The sequence below is a fragment of the Podarcis cretensis genome (genome assembly GCF_951804945.1).
Source record: "Podarcis cretensis genome assembly, chromosome: 2".
In the NCBI taxonomy this organism is placed as follows: Eukaryota; Metazoa; Chordata; class Lepidosauria; order Squamata; family Lacertidae; genus Podarcis; species Podarcis cretensis.
Window position 1 is genome coordinate 118,133,554 of NC_137171.1, and position 25,795 is coordinate 118,159,348.

Below are 25,795 nucleotides of genomic sequence, written 5' to 3' on the forward strand. Positions count from 1 at the left end.
ATCTACTTGCACCTGGAGGTGCTTTCGAACTGCTAGGTTGGCAGGCGCTGGGACCGAGCAGCGGGAGCGCACCCCGCTGCAGGGATTCGAACCGCCGACCTTTCGATCGGCAAGTCCTAGGCGCTGAGGCTTTAACCCACAGCGTCACCTGCGTCCCTAGGAGTAAATAAAATAGGAATCAAGGAGGAATGCTTTTAGCAAACCCTGGAGGTCATAAACAGCAGTAAAAAGGAGAGGGAGGATGGCATAGAAAGATAGGCATCTTTATCATCTCCTTGTGAACTCTCTTCCTGGCTCTAAGATTAACAAAACCAAGAGAAGCGAAATCAAAGCTACCTAATATCTTTATGCCTGGTGAAGCAACCGGCAACTGGTCTGTGTACGTGACTCGTCAAGCAAGAGAAATAGGACAGAGATGCAGAGGCGTGGATTGATCAGAAATCATATCAAATGGCTCAAGCCCAGTCAGCGCATTGCTTTCATTTCTGACGCAAATGGCTTGCTCCGTATTTTTATAATTCCTCATAGCAATGCCACCTGATCACTACAGCTTTCAACTTTGCTAGGAATCTGAACTTGTGCTTACTTCATGAGCGTGGCTCTCTGGGGGTGGGGTGAACAACGGGTCCACGTTCTTGGGTGCCCCGCCTGTGGCCAAGCTCACACAAGGTTTGGGGGATGGAAATCCAGCAAGGAGCCTTGGGATAATGGTGAGACCCATAAAATTTGGCCAGGAGTTGCCTCACCTGTACAAGGTCAGGAGCCACAGACCAGAGAACAAGGTCTTTCAGGTCCCTGGGCAAGGCAACTTGTTCAGACAGATTTCGAGATCCTTATAAGCCTATATCCTTCTTTGACTACCATTCACAGGTCCGCGTCCTTCGAGAGAAAGAAAGGCACGTTCGTCCCCATACCAGTACAGTAGTACCTCGGGTTACATACGCTTCAGGTTACATACGCTTCAGGTTACAGACTCCGCTAACCCAGAAATAGTACCTCGGGTTAAGAACTTTGCTTCAGGATGAGAACAGAAATTGTGCAGTGGCGGCGCGGCAGGAGCAGGAGGCCCCATTAGCTAAAGTGGTGCTTCAGGTTAAGAACAGTTTCAGGTTAAGAACGAACCTCCAGAACGGATTACGTACTTAACCCGAGGTACCACTGTACCAATACCAAGTAGCCTCCTGGTGATGCCTTCATTCGTGAGGAAGAAAAACCTACTTGCATTTTTTTTTCTGTTGCAGAAAACGCTGAGGAAGTGGCAGATCTCATTTTGATTCTGCTGAATTCTTCTAAGCTGAGTAAGGAAAAAATCGAGGTCCTTGTGAGCAAGCTCACTGAAATTGCCAACTGTGAGGAGATCAGCGAGGCGCTGGCGAGGAAAGCATTACAAATAATAGATATCATTCTGACACAGGCTACCAACGCCCAGGGCTTGCAAGGACAGATCAACAGGTAAGGGGTCTTTCCAGAGAATCAGTTGCTACCCACACAGGAAAGAAGGATCCTTGTGTGACTTTAAAGTGTAACTAGGACAGCCTTGGGGTGCGGGTGGCGCTGTGGGTTAAACCACAGAGCCTAGGACTTGCCAATCAGAAGGTCGGCGGTTCAAATCCCTGCGACAGGGTGAGCTCCCGTTGCTCGGTCCCTGCTCCTGCCAACCTAGCAGTTCGAAAGCACATCAAAGTGCAAGTCGATAAATAGGTACCGCTCCGGTGGGAAGGTAAATGGCGTTTCCGTGTGCTGCTCTGGTTCGCCAGAAGCGTCTTAGTCATGCTGGCCGCATGACCCGGAAACTGTACGCCAGCTTCCTTGGCCAATAAAGTGAGATGAGCGCCACAACCCCAGAGTCAGTCACGACTGGACCTAATGGTCAGGGGTCCCTTTACCTTTACTAGGACAGCCTTTGCCCAGCTGCTTATTCTCCAGGGTTTTTTGTGCTCCCGTTCCCATTTGCCTCTGACGCCTATAAGCCCCCACATTATGCAGCCATGCTGGCTGATGGGAGTTGTAGTTCAGAAACATTTGGAGGGGACAAGCTTTGCAAAGCCTGGCTAGGGGATTTAATACTCCCTTGTATTAACCCCTTCCCCCTTCCCCCAAACCCAAACCCCAACATTCATAAAGGAAACTTTGTCAGGGAAGGGCTAGTGTAGGAGGGCCCTCCTTCATGGCATGCAGTCTACATGGAGGGAGTCTGGATCTCACAGCATGGTCCTTTCAAGAGGAACTTGTTCCCCACAGCAGTCAAAAGCATCTCTCCCAGCCAGCCTTCAGCCAGCCTGCCCAAGATGGATCTCTCTCTTGGTTCTCTCCTTCTTCTTCCCAGCACACCTAGCTAAAGACTCTCTTTTCCTGTCACTTCACACCCAGTTACCCTGGCAACCTTCTTTCTCCCAGGCCCAAGATCCTCTTAGAAGGACCATCAGCACTTTTTGTCACGTTAATGTCTCTAACCCCAGGTGAGGCCCTGGCTTTGAAAGGAAATTTAGCCTGTACTTTTCCACTGGCCTCCAATCTTCCCTTCACTACGCAAAATAATCAAAATCCTTACCATTTATTAATTTCTAGGGGTTAGGGGGTTCCGCACCCCCCAAATCTATAACACTTATAGTGGGCACAACAGAAACCTGTTGGAATGGAGAGAACCAGTTATCTTTGGATGCAAACTTTTTAAGAAGAGCAGAGAAGGATGTACCAGAAGTGGTGTCACCCTGTATGTTAAAGACAGATTGAATCCTGCAAGCTAGGAATCCCCAACGGGGCGAAATGCTCCACAGAATCATGGCGGGTGGTGACACCAGGCCCCAAGAGCAGTGGAAGCGCTATTATCCCCCCTGGTGAAAATGCTCAGAATGGGGGAGGCAGTTGAATCAAAATGCTGCAACTCATTTAAAGCTTGCTGACTGTGGACCAAATCAATTTTGCCAGCCAGATTCACTCCAAGGGCTGCTGGTTCAACCCTGGGCCTAAACCAATCTCATGGTAGGGGGGTGAGTTTGGGATACGGAGGTGGTGCCTAAAATTGTCAGGGTCTTTGAAATGCAATGTGGGATCCTCAGCCTCTCATTTTTTAACACGTGGGAATCAAACATTATGTTGGGGGGCTGAAAATAGAACTATAGGCTTGCCGAATAAAAAGCGCTGGGTCGTGTCGTGATTCTCCCCACTGCGTTCCGCCCCCCTACTGTAGCCTGCCAGGCTGTAGTGATCTGAGTAGCAGCTTTCGCACAGCACCTTTTCTCTAGTTAAATTAGGCTGTTTTTTCACATCAGGGTCATAGGCAGGACAGGCAGATTCCTAGGGCAGCGGAATCCAGGCAAGGGGCGTGTGGGCTGCTCTATCTCTTCTCCTTCACCCTTAGGACAACCAGATTCAAGATGCATGCAAACGCTTACTAGGAAACGTAGTTTGCAATTGCTACAAGCCGAACTGAAAAATCTGAAGGCTGCTTCCAAACCAGGACCAAACAAGTGTCTTTTTTTGTTTTTGTTTCTCACTTCAGCACCTTTTTGGGTAGCAGATGGTGTGAAAAACTGTGAAACTGGAGGCAGGCTTCCCAGTGCTAGGAGGAGACATGATTTGCTCCTGTCCTCCATTTGCCCACTTAATTCAGTGAGAGCGTCAGAAGAGACTGGCTGCTGGAACAGGCAATGGCCCATCGAGTCCAGCATCCTATTCTCACAGGGGTAGTAGTAATAATGATAAATGATAAATTTATTTATACATACATACATACAGGTAAAGGGTGAAGGGACCCCTGACCATTAGGTCCAGTCGTGGCCGACTCTGGGGTTGCGGCGCTCATCTCGCTTTATTGGCCAAGGGAGCCGGCGTACAGCTTCCGGGTCATGTGGCCAGCATGACTGAGCGGCTTCTTCTTTTTTTTTTTTTAATTATTAACAGGCCAATCAAATCCCATTAAATCCAAATCACATTAGTTCCAAATTATACAGCCAAATTTCATAAACTTTTGTTGGGGGTACCCATACTTCGAGCTCCGAAAGGGATCCAAACATCACTCTTGCTGCTGCTTTAATTACACAGTTCTGTCCAGTTCTGTCCAGATAGTCTCTTTGTTATTTTCCTCATCTTCTTGTTGTTATCGTATATTCCTTTCTTTGTGATCTCTGATAATCTTCACAAGCGGGTTGAAAACAAACATATCCTGTGTGGATTTCACACTCTCCAAGAGCCATATCACATAAAGGACAGAAGGCATTTCCACACCTCCGTAAAGAACATTCCCACAGTCTGTCTGTTGATTTCCACAGGCTTGCCAATCTGTATCTCAGGGGGCCCTGCCAGGTCAAAATCACATTCCGATAACCATACATTCACATTCCCATGACCATGGTCCTCCTCCCCCTCGTCCTCCTGTGGGCAGGCCTGTCTTAACGAATCTCCATTTGTAACTGCGTCACAAAGCTTTCCATTCCCGATGTTCCCACCAGTCCTCTCTTTGATCAGTAATTCATTTCCACACAGTTCTTAATCTCCTGCTTGTGATTAGTAATTTGCAACGATTCTTTCTCTCTGGGGGGGAGGATTATTGGGTACTCACATAAGACCAAAAAAAAAAGTTTTTTCCTCCCCCCGCCCCTTTCCGCTTCGCTCCGACATACCGATCTTTTAATGATGAGTCTTCACTTAATTTATATGACTTAGCCGCTTCTGGCGAACCAGAGCAGTGCACAAAAACGCCATTTACCTTCCCACCAGAGCGGTACCTCTATTTATCTACTTGCACTTTGACGTGCTTTCGAAGTGCTAGGTTGGCAGGAGCAGAGACAGAGCAACGGGAGCTCATCCCGTCGCAGGGATTCGAACCGCTGACCTTCTGATCGGCAAGTCCTAGGCTCTCTGGTTTAACCCACAATGCCACCCGCGTCCCACATACATACATACATACATACATACATACATACATATATACACGGTGGGCGGATTCCAACAAAAGATTAAAAAATACATTAAATGGCTGCCCAGATGCCCCAATGGGAAGCCCACAACCAAGTCTGCCCACCTTTGGTTTCCAGCAACTGGGACTCAGAATCGTTGCTGCCTCCAGCTGTGGAGGCAGAGCAGGGCCACCATGGTTAATAGCCAGTGCTCACCTGTGCAGATTAGAGAACTGGGCCAAAACAAACAAGATGAATTTTAACAGGGAGAAATGTAAAGTATTGCACTTGGGCAAAAAAAATGAGAGGCACAAATACAAGATGGGTGACACCTGGCTTGAGAGCAGTACATGTGAAAAGGATCTAGGAGTCTTGGTTGACCACAAACTTGACATGAGCCAACAGTGTGACGCGGCAGCTAAAAAAGCCAATGCAATTCTGGGCTGCATCAATAGGAGTATAGCATCTAGATCAAGGGAAGTAATAGTGCCACTGTATTCTGCTCTGGTCAGACCTCACCTGGAGTACTGTGTCCAGTTCTGGGCACCACAGTTCAAGAAGGACACTGACAAACTGGAACGTGTCCAGAGGAGGGCAACCAAAATGGTCAAAAGCCTGGAAACGATGCCTTATGGGGAACGGCTAAGGGAGCTGGGCATGTTTAGCCTGGAGAAGAGGAGGTTAAGGGGTGATACGATAGCCATGTTCAAATATATAAAAGGATGTCACATAGAGGAGGGAGAAAGGTTGTTTTCTGCTGCTCCAGAGAAGCGGACATGGAGCAATGGTTCCAAACTACAAGAAAGAAGATTCCACCTAAACATTAGGAAGAACTTCCTGACAGTAAGAGCTGTTTGACAGTGGAATTTGCTGCCAAGGAGTGTGGTGGAGTCTCCTTCTTTCGAGGTCTTTAAGCAGAGGCTTGACAACCATATGTCAGGAGTGCTCCGATGGTGTTTCCTGCTTGGCAGGGGGTTGGACTCGATGGCCCTTGTGCTCTCTTCCAACTCTATGATTCTATGATTCTATGAAAGTAATTCTACCTGCAGCTCCTTGCGGAGAGAGAAAGAGACTGGAACCTGGACCTGCCTTACCAAATGCAAGATGGTTCTTTTAAAATTAGATTCAGAAGCAATACAAACTCAAGTGGGTGAGAAGATTAAAGATTTTATTCCAAATAGTAAGCAAAATATACATTACCAAACAACACTTCAATCTGCCACTGAGAAGCCCTGAAGGAGTTGCGAAGTGTATACCCCAGATAATCTTGGTGCACAGCTCTACAGCCGATAGACCAGGGGTCAGCAACCTTTTTCAGCAGGGGGCCAGTCCACTGTCCCTCAGACCTTGTGGGGGGCTTGACTATATTGGGGGGGGGGGAATAAAATGAACCAATTCCTATACCCCACAAACAACCCAGAGATGCATTTTAAATAAAAGGACACATTCTACTCATGTAAAAACAGACTGATTCCCGGAAAGTCCACAGGCTGGATTGAGAAGGCGATTGGGCCGCATCTGGCCCCCAGGCCTTAGGCTGCTTACCACTGCGATAGACTGTGCTGAGATTTTTTTATAGACCTGTGTCCTGTTGGGCTAAAACAGGCTCAACTAGAGCTACTTTACATCAAAAGACAAAAATGCCAGGCTATACATTAAAGGCTTTACTGACCAGTGTCATCAACGCATCAAAGACCTTTTTACAAGGGATATAGAAAGTAATAAAACATAGAAACCAGAAACAGGAAGAGATAACCAGACAGGAAGATTTGACCATGCCATCTCCTCAAAATTACAATAATCTTCCGCATTATCCAAACAAAGGGGCCGGAAGAGATTGCTCCCCATTCCACCCCACATTGACATATCCCTTGCATTGTGTATGTTGGTGTAAGGTACAGTGGTGTCCCGCAAGACGAATGCCTCACAAGACGAAAAACTCGCTAGACGAAAGAGTTTTCCGTTTTTTGAGGTGCTTCACAAGACGAATTTCCCTATGGGCTTGCTTCGCGAGTTCTTGCGAATTTCTTTCCTTTTTCTTAAAGCCGCTAAGCCGTTAATAGCCGCTAAGCCGCTAAGCCGTTAATAGCCGCTAAGCCGCTAATAACCGCTAAGCTGCTAATAGCCATGCTTCGCAAGACGAAAAAACCGCAAGACGAAGAGACTCGCGGAACGGATTAATTTCGTCTTGCGAGTCACCACTGTAAAGGTAAAGGGACCCCTGACCATTAGGTCCAGTCACGGATGACTCTGGGGTTGCAGTGCTCATCTTGCTTTATTGGCCGAGGGAGCCGGCATACACCTTCCGGGTCATGTGGTCAGCATGACTAAGCCACTTCTGGCGTACCAGAGCAGTGCACGGAAATGCCGTTACCTTCCCACCAGAGTGGTACCTATTTATCTACTTGTACTTTGATGTGCTTTCGAACTTCTAGGTTGGCAGGAGCAGGGACCGAGCAATGGGAGCTCACCCTGTCGTGGGGATTCAAACTGCTGACCTTCTGATTGGCAAGTCCTAGGCTCTTTGGTTTAACCCACAGCGCCACCCGGGTCCCACGTTTGTTGGTGTAGTAAGGACCAAATAGAATAATACATGGGTCGATAATGAGAGAGAAGGGGATCCCACCGTCTAGTTGTGAGAGCCATAAAACAAAGCTCACTTGTTTTGTTCCCTTTGTTGTTTAGCATTTTAAAGGTACTGGAACAAATAGGTTTCAAGCTGGACTTCAGTGGGAAAAGTGAGTCCATCGTTCTCCCAAGGCTGGCTTTGGCTCTCATGCGCCCAGATCCCGTGAATTTCAAGGGAGTTGCTTTTGGGGTCACATCCTATGACTCTGCAATGGATCCACAGGTAAGAGGCCCTTCTTTTGACTCTGTCCTTCTGCCCCACGACCAGTTCCTGCCAGGTCCAGAGAGCTGCTAAGTCAAAGTCTCCCACTCTTCCACTGAAAAATGGGGTGAAAGTGGGTTTTGCTCTCTGGAGTGTGGCTTAGATGTACATAGGGAACTTGGAAAGGCACACAGGTGTGAGGAGGAGGACGATATGTGACCATCTGTAGTTTTGTCTGGAGGTGACTCTAGCCCCCCAAACATTTTCTCTTCCACGCAGATTGATATTCGCCAGGCACCCTTTGACACGGCCCTGGCATCCATATTTTTGCCAGAACTGCTGAAGGGTTACTTGGAGGCCCAGTCCTTTGAGCCAGAAGATCACACAAAGATCCAGTTTTCTTTCTTCGGAACAACTTCACCATTTCAGGTAAGAGAAAAAGAGGATTGTTGTTGTTGTGTTGTGTTGTGTTGTGTTGTGTTGTGTTGTGTTGTGTTTACCAATGGTTGGCTCCCAAGCTATGAAACTTTGCGCCTGTCTGTTACAGGAAAAGAATAAAAAACTGATCACCTATGTTGTGGGCGCCAGTGTTGAAAATGTGGCTGTTCAAAACCTCTCGGAGCCAGTGAATATAATTCTGCAACATATAAACTCAACGACGGTATGGTATCCTGTTGTCTCCAGTTGCGTAAGTGTTGATTCTGCAGCATTAGAACACATTGATTGCTGGCAGATAGAGATGCTTTGCTTTGATTTGGGGATGATGCTAAAGGCCAGCTGTTGGAATTCAAGAATGCAGGAAGCTGCCTGAACACGGAGCCAGACCAGTGGTGTATTCCATATTGTTTACACTGACTGGCAGCAGCAGCTCTCCAGGGCGTGCGTTGCTTGCTGTGCACCCCCCGGACACGCGACACGCCCCCTGGGACACGCACCAGCCACACCCCCAGATGTACGCTGCTCCCGCTGCCGGAGCAGTTAACTTCGCCACTGCGCACTGCTGCTGCTCACCTGCGGCCCTTCCCAACTTCTGGAAGCAAAACACCTCCTAAGCAAGGGGTGGGGAACCTTTTAGAGACCGAGTGCCCAAACTGCAACCCAAACCCACTTGCCGTATTTTTCGCTCTATAGGACGCACTGGACCATGGGACGTGCCTTGTTTTAGAGGGGGAGAACAAGAAAGAAAAATTCTCCCCCTCTCTGCTCAGCGCCCCTTCAGCGAAGCGGCAGGAGAAACGGAGCCCCTTCCATTTCTCCTCCCGCTTCGCTGAAGGGGCGCTGCGCAGCTCTCCCTCTCTGCTGAAGCCAGGAGAGTCTTCCTCTCCCGGCTTCAGCAAAAGGAACCCGAAGCCTTTGGAGTGCAGCGCGAGGTCCCCCTGCGCTCCAAAGGCTTCAGGCAGCGATCCCTGGTGTTGTGTATTGAGTCAAAGGATTTTATATCTGTATTATTATTGTCTGTAATTGCATTAGGGTAAAGTAACTGCCTTTTGGTTCCAGAGGGTACAGCTACTATTGGTTCATTTAAGCTGCTGTATTTGGATCCTCTGTCTTATTGGTTTCCTCCAAAAGGCAGGACTGTGACTGCCTGATATTGTTCCCTCCAAAATGTATCCCTTCTAGCTAGTTCCCTGTCCCTATAAATGTAGCTCTCCCCTCCTCAGCTTTTAGTCTTGTTGCTTTAATAAAGAAGTGTTACTAGAGAGCTGTCTCCAGCATATTATGTCAAGAGAGCTGAAATCACAAACCCCACGTCACAACAACTGAAGTGTGGAGAACGAGAGGGGTCGGTGCACACCGACCCCTCTCGCTCTCCACACTTCAGCGAAAGCAACACGAAGCCTCTGGAGCGCGGAGGGAGCGCTCCCTCTGCACTTCGGAGGCTTTGCGCTGCTATCGCTGAAACCAAGGAGCCTGCATTTGCTCCATAGGACACACACACATTTCCCTTCAATTTTTGGAGGGGGAAAAGTGCGTCCTGTGGAGCGAAAAATACGGTATTTATCGCAAACGTTTAATATAGGATAATAACAATTAACACGGCCATTTAATATGGGATAATAACAATTGTCTGCATGTACACATACAAATAAATAAATAAATAAACCCAGCCAGATGGGCAGGATATAAATCTATTATTATTATTATGTTTTGCTGTTTGATGAGAGTTTGCCTAAGAACCCCATGAATGCTAACCTCCAGTTCTGTGATGAAGGAAAGGCAGGCTATTGGTGTACATAAGACCAGTCTGGATAGTTAGCCTTGGTGAAGACTTGATGTTTTCATCCCCCAAAAAGTTTTTGAGTTTCTGCTGAAATGAGGCTGCATTTTAATGTATTTTAATCTTGTTTTTAAGTTGTATTTCGATCAATTGTTGTATATCTGGTGTTAGCCACCCTGAGCCCGGTCTTGCCTGGGGAGGGCGGGGTATAAAATATTATTATTATTATTATTATTATTATTATTATTATTATTATTATTACATAGGGGCAGCCATTATGGTGCCCTTCAGATGTTGCTGGATTCCCAACCCCACCAGCATGGCCAATAGGCAGAGATCAGAAGTGTTATAATTCAGTAGCATCTGCAGAGTACCATGTTGGCTACCCCTATATGAAAGAATAATATCAGCTGAAAGAAGGTACATGTCAGGCCACACAGGTCACCTAGAGAAGCAAAAGCACAGGTCCAGGTGGTTTTGCCTTTCCAACCTGTTATTCAGCACTAAATCAGGATAAATATCATTCCACAGAAAACCCACTTGACTTTGCTCTGATCCAGAGGGAAACAGCGGGTTCCCCCCTGGGGAAAGTGATGGGTCAAGCGGATGAGCCCTAAGTCAACCCTAAGTCATAAAGAGATGGAATCATTGCTCGCTCAACCATTTTAGTCAAAACTGTTGGATTTCAAGCTGGTCTGTAATTTCCAAAATCACCAAGCCGAGAGGAGGCTTCTTCAGTAAAGGTGTAACTGCTGCCCCTCTCGGAACAGATTTCTTGAAATGTCCTTCATGCAGAGAAGCACTGACCACAACCAAGATAAAATCTGAATAATTTGTCCTGCAGGAGAATGCTATCATTCTAAATTTTTTGGAGCTTCTTGGCTAGAGGTACCAATACTGATTTTGGAGGCTGAACTTGCTTGGGGACTAGTAGTTCCTGGCTGGCTTTATTTTGTGTGTTCATCCACCTTCGGCTTATTATCTTCATAACAGCTAACAACATAAATAGCTACCTGCCTCTTAACTGATCGGCCTGTCTGTTTTCAATTGGGGGGGAGTGGCTGCCCACTTTGCCAACCCCCAGCAACGGCCCTGCTGGGGTGATGGTGCGTGTGCCCACAGAGAGGTCTCCGAGTGCCCACTCTGCCACATGTGCCACACGTTCGCCACCACTGTCCTAAGCCATTACTTTTGCCTTTCAGGGCAATGAGTCTGTGCACTGTGTATTTTGGAACTTTAAGAAAAACGGTGAGTATGAACGATATAACTTGCTCTGCTCTGGGCCAGAACAAAGGTCCATCTAGTCTGGTGTGCTGATTTCCGTGGCGTCCCTGGGAAGCCCACAGAGAGCGCTTGAAGGCAAACAGGCCTTCCCTGCTGTTGCTTCCCAGCGCTATGCAAACAGGGCATCATTGCTTTGATATCTTCTCCTCCAGCAGAAGTCCTCTTGAGCAGAAGCCAGCTGTGTCAAATGCAGCTGCCTTAACTTTAACTACTACTGCAATGCGCTCTACGTGGGGCTATCTTAGAAGGTGACCCGGAAACTACAACTAATCCAGAATGCGGCAGCTAGACTGGTGACTGGGGGCGGCTGCCGAGACCACATAACACCGGTCTTGAAAGACCTACATTGGCAAAAGGCGAAAGATTTATACGATCTGAAGAGAAACCAGAGTTCCAGACTTTTAAAAACAACCCCTTTTAAAAATAGCAATATAACGTGAATTTTACTATCTAACGAGACCATTGATCCATAAAATGAAAGCGACAGACCAGGCTTCCTCAACCTCGGCCCTCCAGATGTTTTTGGCTTACAACTCCCATGATCCCTAGGTAGCAGGACCAGCGGTCAGGGATGATGGGAATTGTAGTCTCAAAACATCTGGAGGGCTGAGGTTGAGGAAACCTGCAATAAACAATGTCCTACAGTCACACACACACAATCAATCAATCAATCAATCAATCAGTAGCTGGACTGGGTTCCACACAGTCACAAAAACAAAATTCAAAAAAGCCACAAAACAAAAACACAAAATAAATAGCAAAAACAGACAGACCTCAGTGTGATACTCAAAACAGTAGTGTGGCACTCAAAATGGAAGCATGGCACTCAAATCGGAAGCGTAACACTCAAAATGGAGCATGTTCAGCTTCCAAAAAAAGTTCGCAAACCAGAACACTTACTTCTGGGTTTGCAGTGTTTGGGTTCCAAGTTGTTTGAGAACCAAGGCGTTTGAGAACCAAGGTACCACCGTAGTAATAAGCGGTTAAGTTCTGATTTATGGTTTTAGCTGTTGCCCATGAGAGCATTTAACACTTCACCAGCTGGACACAGACAACAAATCATCACTTATTTAAAACCGGGATGGAGGGCGAAATGTTAGGTTTGCTCCAAAGTTAGTCACTTCAGTATGACCCTCTTTCATTAAACAAATTTAGTATTTAGGTCAAGACTTCTAGGCAAAAATGCAGCAAATTCAAAGTTAGCTGAGAATTGCATGATTTGAAGGAGTAGCTTGAGGGGAGCTGTAACTGAAATAATATTTTGATGCATTCAAATGCGCGTCTGTAGTTCAAAGTTCCAGTGCAACAGCTCTAGGCAGCAGAGAATTATGCCTCTGTTTAAAAGGGATGCAGCCAAGTAATGCACAACTTTCAAGGTTTCTTTCTCCCACAAATTTACCAACAGCAGTCTTAAGTGGGCGATCTGAGGAGTGCATGGTGGGAGCATGAGAAGTTTAGCGCTTCTCCGCCCCTCCCTGTGATGGTTGCAGCTAAGCCCCAAGTCAGCAAGAGTCTCTGCAGAGAGTCACACATCCCCCGTGTTCTGTTGGGAAAAGATCTATAAATGGTGAGGGACGAGTAACTGCAGATGAAATCTCTTCTCTTCCCTGCTGCGCAGATAACCAAGGAGGCTGGGATACATCAGGGTGTGAGGTGCAGCGCACAAACGCAAATTACACAATCTGCAACTGCAGCCACCTGACCCATTTTGGAGTCTTGCTGGTAAGCCTTTGTCACTGATTTGTCAGAACTAATTGCCCCGTGTGGTTCCTGCAAAGGACAGCGCGGAATGTCTCTTTTCGTTCAGTTCTATAGCAGTATTCAGTGCTTTTCCCCCCTAAAGAAAATGTTTAGGGGTACTCTCATTTTGACTCAGGAAAATCACTATTTTATAGTTCCAGTTGGGGAAAATAAATATAGCAAATAGACAAAAGTACAAAGATTCACAAAATGTTTAGGGGTATGTCGATCGAAAGGTCGGCGGTTCGAATCCCTGCGGCGGGGTGCGCTCCCGCTGCTCGGTCCCAGCGCCTGCCAACCTAGCAGTTCGAAAGCACCTCCGGGTGCAAGTAGATAAATAGGGACCGCTTACCAGCGGGAAGGTAAACGGCGTTTCCGTGTGCGGCTCTGGCTCGCCAGAGCAGCGATGTCACGCTGGCCACGTGACCCGGAAGTGTCTCCGGACAGCGCTGGCCCCTGGCCTCTTAAGTGAGATGGGCGCACAACCCCAGAGTCTGTCAAGACTGGCCCGTACGGGCAGGGGTACCTTTACCTTTACCTATGTGTACCCCTGCGTCCCCCCAGAAAAAAAACAACACTGGTTGTATTTCTTTTAAAATCTTATCTTCAACATCAGACAAGAGGGCTGGGGTTCAGTTGTGGATTCAGTACCTTTGGCCTGGTAGAGTTGGTATAGTGGCTGAAAAATGTGCCCACCGTCCACGCCCCACAATCCCATCCCACAGCCATGATGTCATTGGATCATTTTGAAGCAACGAACTGGTATTAGTGTAATAGTTTGGTATCTTTATGTTTATATCTGCTGGTGCAAACAGCAGATTTTGGGAAACAATTTCAACCAGGAAAATGGCACAGAGAGAAAGGATTCAACTTTCTCCCGTAGTGCCTTGGGCCTGATCCAAATCACTCACTTGTGTATACACACACACACACACACACACACACATTGGTGAAATGCCAGAACTTGTGATACTACTACTTCTGGAGGTTATATTTCTGGAATTTGCAAAATTGCATGGAAAATGTGCTCCTGAGGGTTTTGCAAACTGTTTTTGCACACATACAGTCTCTCACTTACAGGCATTCCAAAATTTGCAGTAAAGAAGCATGAGTTGCGAGGTTTCAGAATGCAGGAACAAGGATGAGCTGAAGAAAGAATTGGTTCACCCTGAGCCTTAGGTCCCATGTGAATCTTTCCTTTCACTCCAAATTTCACAGAATACTTGGGGGGGGGGGCGTGGCAGGAGGGAGTGGGGCAGGGGAATCATGATCCAAAGAAGCAAAAAATCCACACCTCAGTCAGCAATGCCCAAACAGATATCATTTTGGGTCTGTTTCCTCACCAACTCTTCCAATGACAGGCTATTGACTTCCACCCTGGTTTCTAGGACGTATACCGGACGGGATGTGAGGATAAGATTTTAACATTGGTCTCCCACGTGGGGTGTGGCTTTTCCTCCATCTTCCTCGGCTTGGCTCTAGTGGTGTACCTTTCCATCGAGTAAGTAGGACCCACCTGCCATTTTCTATACGACAGCAACGTTTATTTACTTAGATTTTATACAGCTACATAAGCCTGTTTCCAGGGCCAAATCTAGTTTGTGGTTCGCCATCCTTGCAGCAAGCAGCGTGGGGTTCTTGCGACGCAGAAGGGGCAGGCTTTGGCAATACGGTGCCCTCAGCAAGGACAAAATTTGCCACCTCCCTCCCCAAATTTCTTTATTTTCACAATAATTCATTTTGGTAAAGGTAAAGGGACCCCTGACCATTAGGTCCAGTCGTGGCCGACTCTGGGGTTGCGGCGCTCATCTCGCTTTACTGGCTGAGGGAGCAGGCGTTCAGCTTCTGGGTCATGTGGGCAGCATGACTAAGCCGCTTCTGGCGAACCAGAGCAGTGCACGGAAACGCCGTTTACCTTCCCGCCGGAGCGGTACCTATTTATCGACTTGCACTTTGACGTGCTTTCGAACTGCTAGGTTGGCAGGAGCAGGGACTGAGCAATGGGAGCTCACCCCGTTGCGGGGATTCGAACCGCCGACCTTCTGATCGGCAAGTCCTAGGCTCTGTGGTTTAACCCACAGCGCCACCCGCGTCCATTCATTTTGGTACTGTTGCTTTTTTATGGAGCTTCTCTCAGCAGGTATAAATATAGGTCTGTTGTTCTTGTTGTTGTTTGGCTCCACAACAACTCCAGGGCTGCATCCCGCTCCAAACTCTTCACACGCCCAGCAGCCCCACTGGGGATTTCAAGGGGCTGCGTCTTGGGCACAGGGGGTGAGCGAGCCTTTCACCTCTTTCGTTCCAGCAAGCTCCGTGGGGACGACCCGTCCAGAATCCTCGTCCACCTCTGCTCTGCGCTGCTGATGCTCAACCTCACCTTCCTGCTGGACTCCTGGCTGGCCTCTTTCCAGGTGCGCGGCCTCTGCATCGCTGTGTCCGTGGCTCTCCACTACTTCCTGCTGGCTGCCTTCACCTGGATGGGCCTGGAAGCCGTCCACATGTACTATACGCTGGTCAGGGTCTTCAGCACTTACATCCCGCATTACATGCTCAAGGTTTCCCTGGCTGGCTGGGGTAAGTGCAGGGCGGGGTGGAGGGTTACTTCCCATCCGAGGGCTACATCCCCTCACGGGGAATCTTCTGGGGGCCAAATACCAGCGGTGGGCGGAGGGCGGATATGTGATTTCCCCCTTGGTTCAGGAGGTGGCATTAAGACCCTGCAGAAGACAGAGGGGCGTCCCATCTGTCTCTCCGCCTCTCTGCCCATTTCTCTCTCTCTCCCTCTCTCTCTCTCTCTCTCTCTCTCTCTGTGTGTGTGTGTGTGTGTTTTTCTCTCTCTGTCTCTCTGTTTGTGTCTGTCTGTCCTTCTGTCTGCTTTGTCTCTCTTTGTCTCTTTGTCTCCATCAATACAGTGGTACCTTTGTTCTCAAACTTATTCCGTTCCGGAAGTCCGTTCCAAAACCAAAGCGTTCCAAAACCAAGGCATGCTTTCCCATAGAAAGTGTTGCAAAACGGATTAATCCATTTTAAAAACAACCCGTTTTTAAAACAGCAATTGTACTATCTAACGAGACCACTGATCCGTAAAATGAAAGCGATAAACAATGTACTACCGCCACACAATCAGTCAAGTCAGTAGCTGGACTGGGTTCAACACAGTCACAGAAACCAAACAAAAAAGAGCCACAAAAATGCAAAATAAATAAGAAAAACAGACACACCTCAGTGTAACACTCAAAACAGAAGTGTGGCACTCAGATCAGAAGCATAGTGCTCAAAATGGAGCACATTTGGCTTCCGAAAAAGGTTCGCATACCAGAACGCTTACTTCCGGGTTTGCAGTATTTGGGTTCCATGTTGTTTTGAGTACCAAGGCGTTTGAGAACCAAGGTACCACTGTAAAATCTATGCACACCCTCTCCATCCAAGAAGGCAAGAGGCATTGTCACAGTTCAAGAACTCACTCTAGGCCAATAAAAGTAGTGTGTGTGTGTGTGTGTGTGTGTGTATGTGTACGCGCCCGTACATGGCCTCTGGGAGGGGGTATGGCCTGGGGAGGCTCCCAAGGGCCAGGCAGGGAGGTCAGGAGGGCCATATTTGGCCCTGGTCCTGCAACTCCACAGCTTGGCATGGAGGGCTGAGCCTGCCATTTTGGCTTGATAGCATCTAGCACTCAAGAAGGAACAACGGCCAGCTCCGAATGGCACTGCAGCCCCAAAATGCTGGGTGCTTAGATTGCATCCCTATGGACAGCATGAAGTAGCAGCTCTGAAGCAGAAGAAGAAGAGTTTGGATTTGATATCCCACTTTATCACTACCCGAAGGAGTCTCAAAGCGGCTAACATTCTCCTTTCCCTTCCTCCCCCACAACAAACACTCTGTGAGGTGAGTGGGGCTGAGAGACTTCAAAGAAGTGTGACTGGCCCAAGGTCACCCAGCAGCTGCATGTGGAAGAGCAGGGAAGCGAACCCGGCTCACCAGATACGAGTTTACCGCTCTTAACCACTACACCACACTGGCTCTCACAACACACAAGCAGAGCACTGGTGTTCTTTGGAGGCTCAGAAGAGGTGTGATTGAAGGTCAGGAGCGGCAGAGAAATATCTCTGAAAGGCCAGTCAGAATCATAGAGTTGCAGTGCAGCAATTGCGGCTGAATCACTTGCCTCCTGATCTTCCCAAAAGGGACTGGGCATATTTGTGGACGAAATGTCTGCCCATGTCTCTTGGTCGCGATGGCGCACTAGTTCCTGGGGAGCGGCTGTGGCGGGGGCCGCTGCTTCTTGCAAGTCCTGCTTGGGGTGGGATTTCCATTGGGACGTTTATGTCAGCATCGCCCTTGAGCCAGTGTCACCAACTGGACTCATCCACTTCAGCCCCGACTGGGCTAGGCGAGCTGGGTAGCACTGCCAGAGACCACCTTCTGCACAGGAACAGGTCAAAGTGCTGTGGACTCACAGCTTAGAGTTGTGAGCACCAGATTCACTTCCACAAGAAGACGGTCGTCGCACAGCAGAGTATAGCAGAGTCTTGCAGTGTATAAACCACTCGGAGAGCAGCTCTGTAGAATATCTTCTTTTATTCTATAACTGCAACTATAATACAAAACTATATACAGAGCTAAATAGGTCTAAGCATAAATGAATGCTGCACTGAGTGTCTGCAGCTGCTCTTAGCAGCAACCTTATCTCTACACACAATCTCTAACACTCAGTCTCTCTCTCTCTCCGACACACTGACTGACTGACTGACTGACTGACTGACTGACTGACTGACTCTGACTCTTTGATGTGGTGCTGGAGCTGAATAAGTAGAAAGCAGAACACTGCTCCTCCTCTCTGGAGAATCAGCAGACTCGTCAGGAGATTCTTGGATATGGGAGGGGTGAAATCTCCTCAGTTTAGCCAGCCTGGGCGTGGGGAGACAGCTCTTGATCCAGAGGCTGTACGTGGCAAGGGCGAGAAAAGGGAGCTCACTCCCTAGCAATATCCCTCATTGCCTCTTCTGTTTCAAGGCATGTGCAATCACAGCCTAAACTGAGGTCCAGCGCCGAGGGCCTTCTGGCGGTTCCCTCGCTGCGAGAAGCCAAGTTACAGGGAACCAGGCAGAGGCCTTCTCGGTAGTGGCACCCACCTTGTGGAACACCCTCCCATCAGATGTCAAAGAGAACAACAGACTTTTAGAAGACATCTGAAGGCAGCCTTGCTCAGGGAAGCTTTTAATGTTTGATGCATTACTGTATTTTAATATTTTGTTGGAAGCCACCCAGAGTGGCTAGGGAAGCCCAGCCAGATGGGCGGGGTATAAATAATAAATTATTATTATTAAACGTATTCTCAGAGCCAACAGCATTGTGTTTATTTCAGTGGACTCTCCCAAGTCAAATGTCATAAGCCGAATTAAATTCTTGCTGTGTGCCTTTGCTGTCACCCATCCCCGCACTTCCCTGGTGATACAGGTCTTCCTGAGGACTCTCGTCTTCCTCAGTCGGTCACAATTGCATCCACCCTGGTCTTTTCCCTTTCCGGCTAACCCATTCTTCTTTCTCCCCCTTTGCCATTAGGAATTCCTGCGGTCATCGTTTGCACGGTTCTCATTATAAGCAGAGACTTCTATGGGGTTTTAAGCGACCCCCTAAGCAGCAGCCCAGTCACACCTTTGTAAGTCTCTATGCTTTGATTCTCCTCAGATATGCCTGACAGCAGGAAGGAGGTCATACTTATATCCCCTTCCTCCCCCCCCCCCTTTTTGGAGTGTGTGTGTGGGGGGGGGAGAGAATTCAACCTTCCTTGCTTTTCAGTACACCAAGCTGTTCACTCCCTTCCATCTGATGGGTCAATTGATGGTCCTGGCCTTTCTCAAGGAGATTCCTCTGTCTGTTTAGCTGCATGCATAAAATGCCCAAACATCCGAAGCTTACAATTCCTTTACCGCTTTGCAAAATCATATATATTAAGATCATGCAGGATTTGTAACCAGAAAGCCTGACCTCCAGCATAACCCACTCTAGAACTTATTCTGCAATTTCCAACATAAAATTCAGGTTTGTTTATTGAGGATTGTATCCAGCCTTAGTCAGTTTTTGTTGTCTTCAGCGCCTTCCTCTTCAACAAGCCTTTTAAGTTGAGTCTGCTTCTGTGCTGGGATTGGTTTTAAGACGTGTTTATTGTCTTATCATTTGTTTGGGAGAAAGGAGAGGGTATGAATTTAACTAACCACCACTGACGGGTGTCTCATTGAAAAGCCTCAAGAGAGACTTCCAGCTGTCATGAGCCCATCTGAAAGAAATGACCCTGCCAGCAGCCTTAACAGCATCTCTCTCCCTCCTCACCTTGTCTGCTACAGTTGCTGGATCCGTGATGACCTTGCGTTTTACATCTCTGTGCTGGCCTATTTCTGCTTGGTGTTCCTGTTGAACACCATCATGTTCATCGCGGTCCTTCTGCAGATTCACAACATGAAAACGAAGAGTCCTGGCCGAGTCAGCAGCTGGAACCACAGCTTCCTCCACAGCTTGAAGCGGGTGGCCAGCTTAATGGTCCTGCTCAGCTTAACGTGGGGTTTTGCCTTTTTCTCGCTGGGGTCCATGCAGACACTGTTCTCCTACCTCTTTGCCATTTGCAACACCTTCCAAGGTAAGCGTTTGCACACAGGTGGGTGGGCTTCAGAAGAGGGACCAGAGAAGCCTGCTGAGTCAGGCCAGAGGCCCATCTAGTCCGTCCTCTTGTTCTCACAGTGGCCGTTTATGGGATGTCCATTATGGGAAACCTGCAAGCCAGACATGAGTCCAAGAGGAGCTCTATTTCCCCTCCTGCGGTTCTACCTCTACCTCTCTTTTAAATCAGAACCAGTGAGGGCAGTGAAGGTCCTGTGTGAGTGCCTGGAGGCAATTGGAGGATGGATGGTGGCTAATGTATTGAGGTTGAATCCTGAAAAGAAAGAAGTACTGTTTTGGGGGACAGGAGGCGGGTGGGTGTGGAGGACTCCCTGGTACTAAATGGGGTAACTGTGTCCCTGAAGGACCAGGTGCGCAGCCTGGGAGTCATTTTGGACTCACAGCTGTCCATGGAGGCGCAAGTCAATTCTGTGTTCGGGGCAGCTGTCTACCAGCTCCATCTGGTACGCAGGCTGAGACCCTACCTGCCCATGGACTGTCTCGCCAGAGTGGTGCATGCTCTAGTTATTTCCCGCTTGGACTACTGCAATGCGCTCTACGTGGGGCTACCTTTGAAGGTGACCCGGAAACTGCAACTAATCCAGAATGCAGCAGCTAGACTGGTGACTGGGAGCGGCCGCCGATACCATATAACATGGTCCTGAAAAAGGCCTACATTGGCTCCCAGTACGTTTCCAAGCACAATTCAAAATATTGGTGCTGACATTTAAAGCCCCAAACGGCTTCTGTCCAGTAGACCTGAAGGAGCATCTCCACCCCCGTTGTTCAGGCCTTCTGGCAGTTCCCTCCCTACAAGAAGCGAAGTTACAGGGAACCAGGCAGAGGGCCTTCTCGGTAGTGGCGCCCGCCCTGTGGAACACCCTCCCATCAGATGTCAAAGAAATAAACAACTATCTTACTTTTAAAAGACAGCTGAAGGCAGCCCTGTTTAGGGAAGTTTTGAATGTTTAATGCTGTATTGTGTTTTTAATATTCGGTTGGAAGCCTCCCAGAGTGGCTGGGGAAACCCAGCCAGATGGGTGAAGTATAAATAAATTATTATTATTAGTAGTAGTAGTAGTAGTAATTCAGCAACTAAAACTCATTACGGCCACCTTGCTCTCTGCTGGCAGCAAAATCTCTTGGTCTGACTCTGACCCATTCTGTAGTTGAAGAGATGATGGCAAAATTGTGGCCAGAGGAGTGGGGAGGGGGGTATAATCTAATGAATGTTTTTCCTGCTCCCCGCCCCCTGACTCGTCCTCTAGGATTCTTCATTTTCGTGTTCCACTGTCTCATGAAGGAGAACGTGAGGAAACAGTGCCGAGTGCATTTCTGCTTGGGAAAGCTTCGGCTCAGCTGTTCTGGTATGACATTCTCATATATATAAAACCAACCCTTGGGTCTGGGCTGACATTGTTCTCTGTGGCTGCTTTTGCAGTTGTTGTCATCTGAGCTGCCCCCTGCCTGTACTGGAGGGACTGTGATGGAGCAGCCCAGCCATTGCCTTGCCCAGTAAGAGGCCATTATAGCACAGGGAGTGAGGGAACTGGACCCCCTACGAAAGTCCTCAGATACAATCCACCAATCCCGTATGTTATGATATGTGTTAACGGTAAAGGTAAAGGTACCCCTGACCGTTAGGTCCAGTCGCGGTCAACTCTGGGGTTGTGCGCTCACCTCGCTCTATAGGCCGAGGAAGCCGGGGTTTGTCCACAGACAGCTTCCAGGTCATGTAACCAGCATGACTAAGCCGCTACTGGTGAACCAGAGCAGCGCAGAGAAATGCCGTTTACCTTCCCGCCAGAGCAGTACCTATTTATCTACTTTGACGTGCTTTTGAACTGCTAGGTTGGCAGGAGCAGGGACCAAGCAATGGGAGCTCGCCCCATCATCGCGGGGATTCGAACCGCCGACCTTCTGATCGGCAAGCCCTAGACTCTGTGGTTTAGACCACAGCGCCACCCGCGTCCCTTATATGTGTTAGGATTATCATTTATTATATTTTAAAATGAACATCCCATTTTTTATCTTTTTTAAAAAATAGATTTAAGTGTGGCCAACAACAAAGGCTCAAAATACCAAATGATTTAAAACAACGCAACAAAAATTTAAATGAGTTATTTAAAAAGCCCAAGAACCTCATATAAAGGTAAAGGTAAAGGTACCCCTGCCCGTACGGGCCAGTCTTGACAGACTCTGGGGTTGTGCGCCCATCTCACTTAAGAGGCCAGGGGCCAGCGCTGTCCGGAGACACTTCCGGGTCACGTGGCCAGCGTGACATCGCTGCTCTGGCGAGCCAGAGCCGCACACGGAAACGCTGTTTACCTTCCCGCTAGTAAGCGGTCCCTATTTATCTACTTGCACCCAGGGGTGCTTTCGAACTGCTAGGTTGGCAGGCGCTGGGACCGAACGACGGGAGCGCACCCCGCCGCAGGGATTCGAACCGCCGACCTTTCGATCAGCAAGCCCTAGGCGCTGAGGCTTTAACCCACAGCGCCACCTGCGTCCCATCAAGAACCTCATATACAGGGCTTTAAATAGAGTGAAACAGCAGTTAAAGGGGAAACAAAGCAACAGCAAGCTTTTAAAAAAATCTATTTAAGTTAAGCGGAGGCACAGGTTCTGTGTCTGTGTCTCTGTGTGATGGTTCTGTTTTTTTAGGGCTTTATAAATTCCAAGTATGACCAGTCCTTGTCCCAGGGGGATTCCAATCTCATACAGACACAGCTAAACAACAGAGGAGGCAGCGGCAGATGAGAAAGAGGTGAAGGAAGCAATGGAAAGAATATCTGACGGCTTTAATTCCACATTCTTTGGCTTAGTTTACAAGGAGGCATGGGGAGCTAGTGGGATGACCCCAAAGGCTTCTGGGAAAAGCCGAGTTTTGAAGAAAGACCTAAAGTAATCTAGGCTAGAGAAGAGGTCATGTGGAGGCATTCTGGGATGCAGTACTAGGCATAAATGGCAGCAAATAAAAAATGGATTTCAGGGGGGAAGGAGACCGTTTACGCTTTCACACCCTCCAAAGCCTGCCCTCCTACGCTGTTTCAGATTGTAGCAGCTCTGCCACAACTCTGGGGTATCACATTCACTCGCAGAGGACGTCACCCCATTCTCTGAAGTCGCAGAGCTCTTGCACCACCAGCTCCACATCAAATGGTTCCGGAAGCTTACCAGGGGCTGCTCCAGAGACTGGTAAGTAGGCACTATATATATATATCTAGATAGCTGGATAGATAGATAGTGCTATGTACTGAAGTTCTCATCCTGGGCCAGCAGGGGGATACTGTAGATAGTTTTCACTCAGGTCCACATATGCAAATAAGGGATTGAAAGTGATGTTCAGTGATTGGATAGTAACAGAAAATGGTTACTGCTGCATTCTAGTAGAGCTCTATATAAGCAGGCTGGCTGAACCCTTCAGTTCAGTTCTATTCTGGCCTGTGAATAAACAAGAGTTGTTTGAAGAATCGCTGTGTCGTCTGATATGTTCACCCACAACTTAACAGATAGATAGATAGATAGATAGATAGATAGATAGATAGATAGATAGATAGGATCGTAGGCCACAGGCTACCAGTGCTGCAGGACGAGATGGGAAGTGGGCGGTAGAGTCTGGAACTGGCACTATGGAGGATGACATTTCAAAGTGAGGAGTTTAATGCACCCTGTTTTTGAGTGCTTTTTCTGAGAAGACTCCCCCAAAGTAGAAAGCTAGCACAAAAGGTAATAAAGTTCTCATTCCCCCACCTGCCACGATGGCTGCTTTGATACTTTTTTTGAAATACCAAATTCTTTCAGAAATTTATCTCCCTCTTATTTTATTTTTTTATGCGTTTGCTTGTATGGTGCCGGAAACAGACCCCCCTTAGCCTGTCTCTTGAGCAAATCTGGCACTGGCTTGCGAGGTGGGTGGGTTTGTGGGTGAAGCATCTTCCTTTCTTTAAAAATAAAAATAAAAATGTTCCTAATAGTTTCCTAGGTTTTACAGGACATCTTGAAAACGCAGAAAGAAAAATCGTATTTCCAGCTTAAGCTTTCCTGGATTATTTTCAAAAGGCGTGAATCATTGGAGGGGTGGTTGACTCCCTCTGTATTTATTTCCTAGATGAAGTTTTGCACAGCACCCCCCATACATCCTTTACTCACCAGAAGGTCAGGCTTCCTCGTGTGAGAAGAACGTCACCAATGGATGCAGAGCTTCACTGCACTCAGAAAATGAGTTTTTTGCCTTGAGGGCCTGTCTGGTTCTTCCTGGGTCTCTGACTGCCCAGTCTGCTCTTCACAGTCATGACAAATCAACGGTCGGCTGAAGATCTTTTTTCAGCCTCTCCTTCCACCCTTCTCAAAGTATTCTGAGCCAATTCAATAAGTTAGTTTCAGTTAAGGGTTTAGAAAAGCCTGCCAGTGGAGCAGGCAAGCTCTCAGCCTATGCCGCATGAAGACAAAAGCTTGGACAGACCAGTGGTTGCAAACCTAAATGAAAATTAAGTGAGGGATTAACATCAGAATGGTTTATTGACTAATTAAGAAGTGCAATGTGATATTAGATGATTAGCCCTCCGCGAAATTCAGAGCATGGGAAGTCACCCAGAGATATATAATTTGGCAATATATTCGGCTTTTTTTATTGTATTGTAATTTGGAATGTTATAATGTGTTTCTTATTGGATTATTAAATTGGAAAACTCAATAAATTATAATATATAAGCAGGTAAAGAAGAAGGCAGTCTGACCTCTAATCCTGACCCTAACCCTAAGTTCTCCTCTGAGGAGGTAGAGCTTGAGGCAGCCACCTATTTAAGTTTAGAGCAAGTGCTGGACTCTGTTGGTGGAGCAACACTCAAATATCTCTGCTTTTGAGCTTGCCTTGTGTCTGGTAAGCAGCTGCCTGGGGTCCTGATAACCTAAAGCCTCACCTGGGCTCTTGCTGTGCTTTGCCAGAATGGATCAGGGCTCACCTGAACAACGGGAACTCAGGGCTCAGAGAAAGAAAGGGAACCACACAGGTCTTGGCAGGCCCAGACGGGGGGGGGGGGGGGATATGGGCCACTTGGCCCGGGCCTCCAATTCCAAAGCATATTCACAATTGCAGGGGACCATTGTATATCTATATTTTCCATTTTGTCTTTATATGCAGATACGGTTCAAGCCTTGAAATAAAATTATTTGTCAGCGTAACTTTTGTGAAAATTATTTATATACCGTGGTACCTCGGGTTAAGTACTTAATTCGTTCCAGAGGTCTGTTCTTAACCTGAAACTGTTCTTAACCTGAAGCACCACTTTAGTTAATGGGGCCTCCCGCTGCTGCCGCGCCGCCAGAGCACGATTTCTGTTCTTATCCTGAAGCAAAGTTCTTAACCTGAAGCACTATTTCTGGGTTAGTAGAGTGTGTAACCTGAAGTGTATGTAACCTGAAGAGTATGTAACCCGAGGTACCACTTATTTATAAGACTTCAGTTATTCCCAGGGTAAAAAAAAAGGGCGGGGAACAGATTATCTACCTGGCCTGGGCCTCTGCCTGGCTCTGCAAGGCCCTGGGTCTTGGATTCAACAGTGAGATAGTAGGAGCAAAATACACACAGACCAGTGTAATATAAAATCGTAAGTGAAGAACCAGGTTGGCTAATTGGTCGGTGTCAAAATCAGTTGTCTCCAAAACCTCCAGTTCTTGCTTATAAGGCCCATTGCACGAAAACAATAAACATGCCTTCCCTTTGATTGCACCCTCGTCCACCACTGATTCATTAGTGTTCTTTAAATCCCACCTTTCTTCCCAAGAGCTCAGGGCAACGTGGTTCTTCCTCCCACCTGCCTTCGCTGCTTACCAGTATGGTGTAGTGGTGTAGAGCCAGTGTGGTGTAGTGGTTAAGAGCGGTAGTCTCGTAATCTGGGGAACCGGGTTCGCGTCTCCGCTCCTCCACATGCAGCTGCTGGGTGAGCTTGGGCTAGTCACACTTCTTTGAAGTCTCTCAGCCCCACTCACCCCACAGAGTGTTTATTGTGGGGGAGGAAGGGAAAGGAGAATGTTAGCTGCTTTGAGACTCCTTAAAGGGAGTGAAAGGCGGGATATCAAATCCAAACTCTTCTTCTTCTTCGACTTCATGCTTCAGAAGAACTAGGCTGAAAGGTGGTGGCTGGCTCAAGGTCACCCACTGAGCTCCGC

The 25,795-nt window shown here is 47.8% G+C and overlaps 1 protein-coding gene across 4 annotated transcripts in view; it reads left to right on the forward strand.

Moving 5' to 3' along the window:
• Positions 1-24,808, forward strand: part of LOC307205645 (adhesion G-protein coupled receptor G4-like) — a 53,251-nt gene extending 28,443 nt beyond the window's left edge. For all 4 annotated transcript variants that reach the window (XM_079958299.1, XM_079958300.1, XM_079958302.1 and 1 more), the window contains 13 exons: positions 1,242-1,452; positions 7,584-7,749; positions 8,008-8,157; positions 8,276-8,389; positions 11,149-11,194; positions 12,849-12,952; positions 14,359-14,471; positions 15,276-15,544; positions 18,533-18,629; positions 19,315-19,604; positions 20,893-20,991; positions 22,679-22,822; positions 23,736-24,808. In XM_079958299.1, coding sequence (XP_079814425.1) covers positions 1,242-1,452; positions 7,584-7,749; positions 8,008-8,157; positions 8,276-8,389; positions 11,149-11,194; positions 12,849-12,952; positions 14,359-14,471; positions 15,276-15,544; positions 18,533-18,629; positions 19,315-19,604; positions 20,893-20,991; positions 22,679-22,822; positions 23,736-23,863 — 1,931 coding nt within the window. In that variant the 3' untranslated portion in view covers positions 23,864-24,808. The remainder of the gene's footprint in view (positions 1-1,241; positions 1,453-7,583; positions 7,750-8,007; positions 8,158-8,275; positions 8,390-11,148; positions 11,195-12,848; positions 12,953-14,358; positions 14,472-15,275; positions 15,545-18,532; positions 18,630-19,314; positions 19,605-20,892; positions 20,992-22,678; positions 22,823-23,735) is intronic.
• Positions 24,809-25,795: the final 987 nt, after the last annotated feature.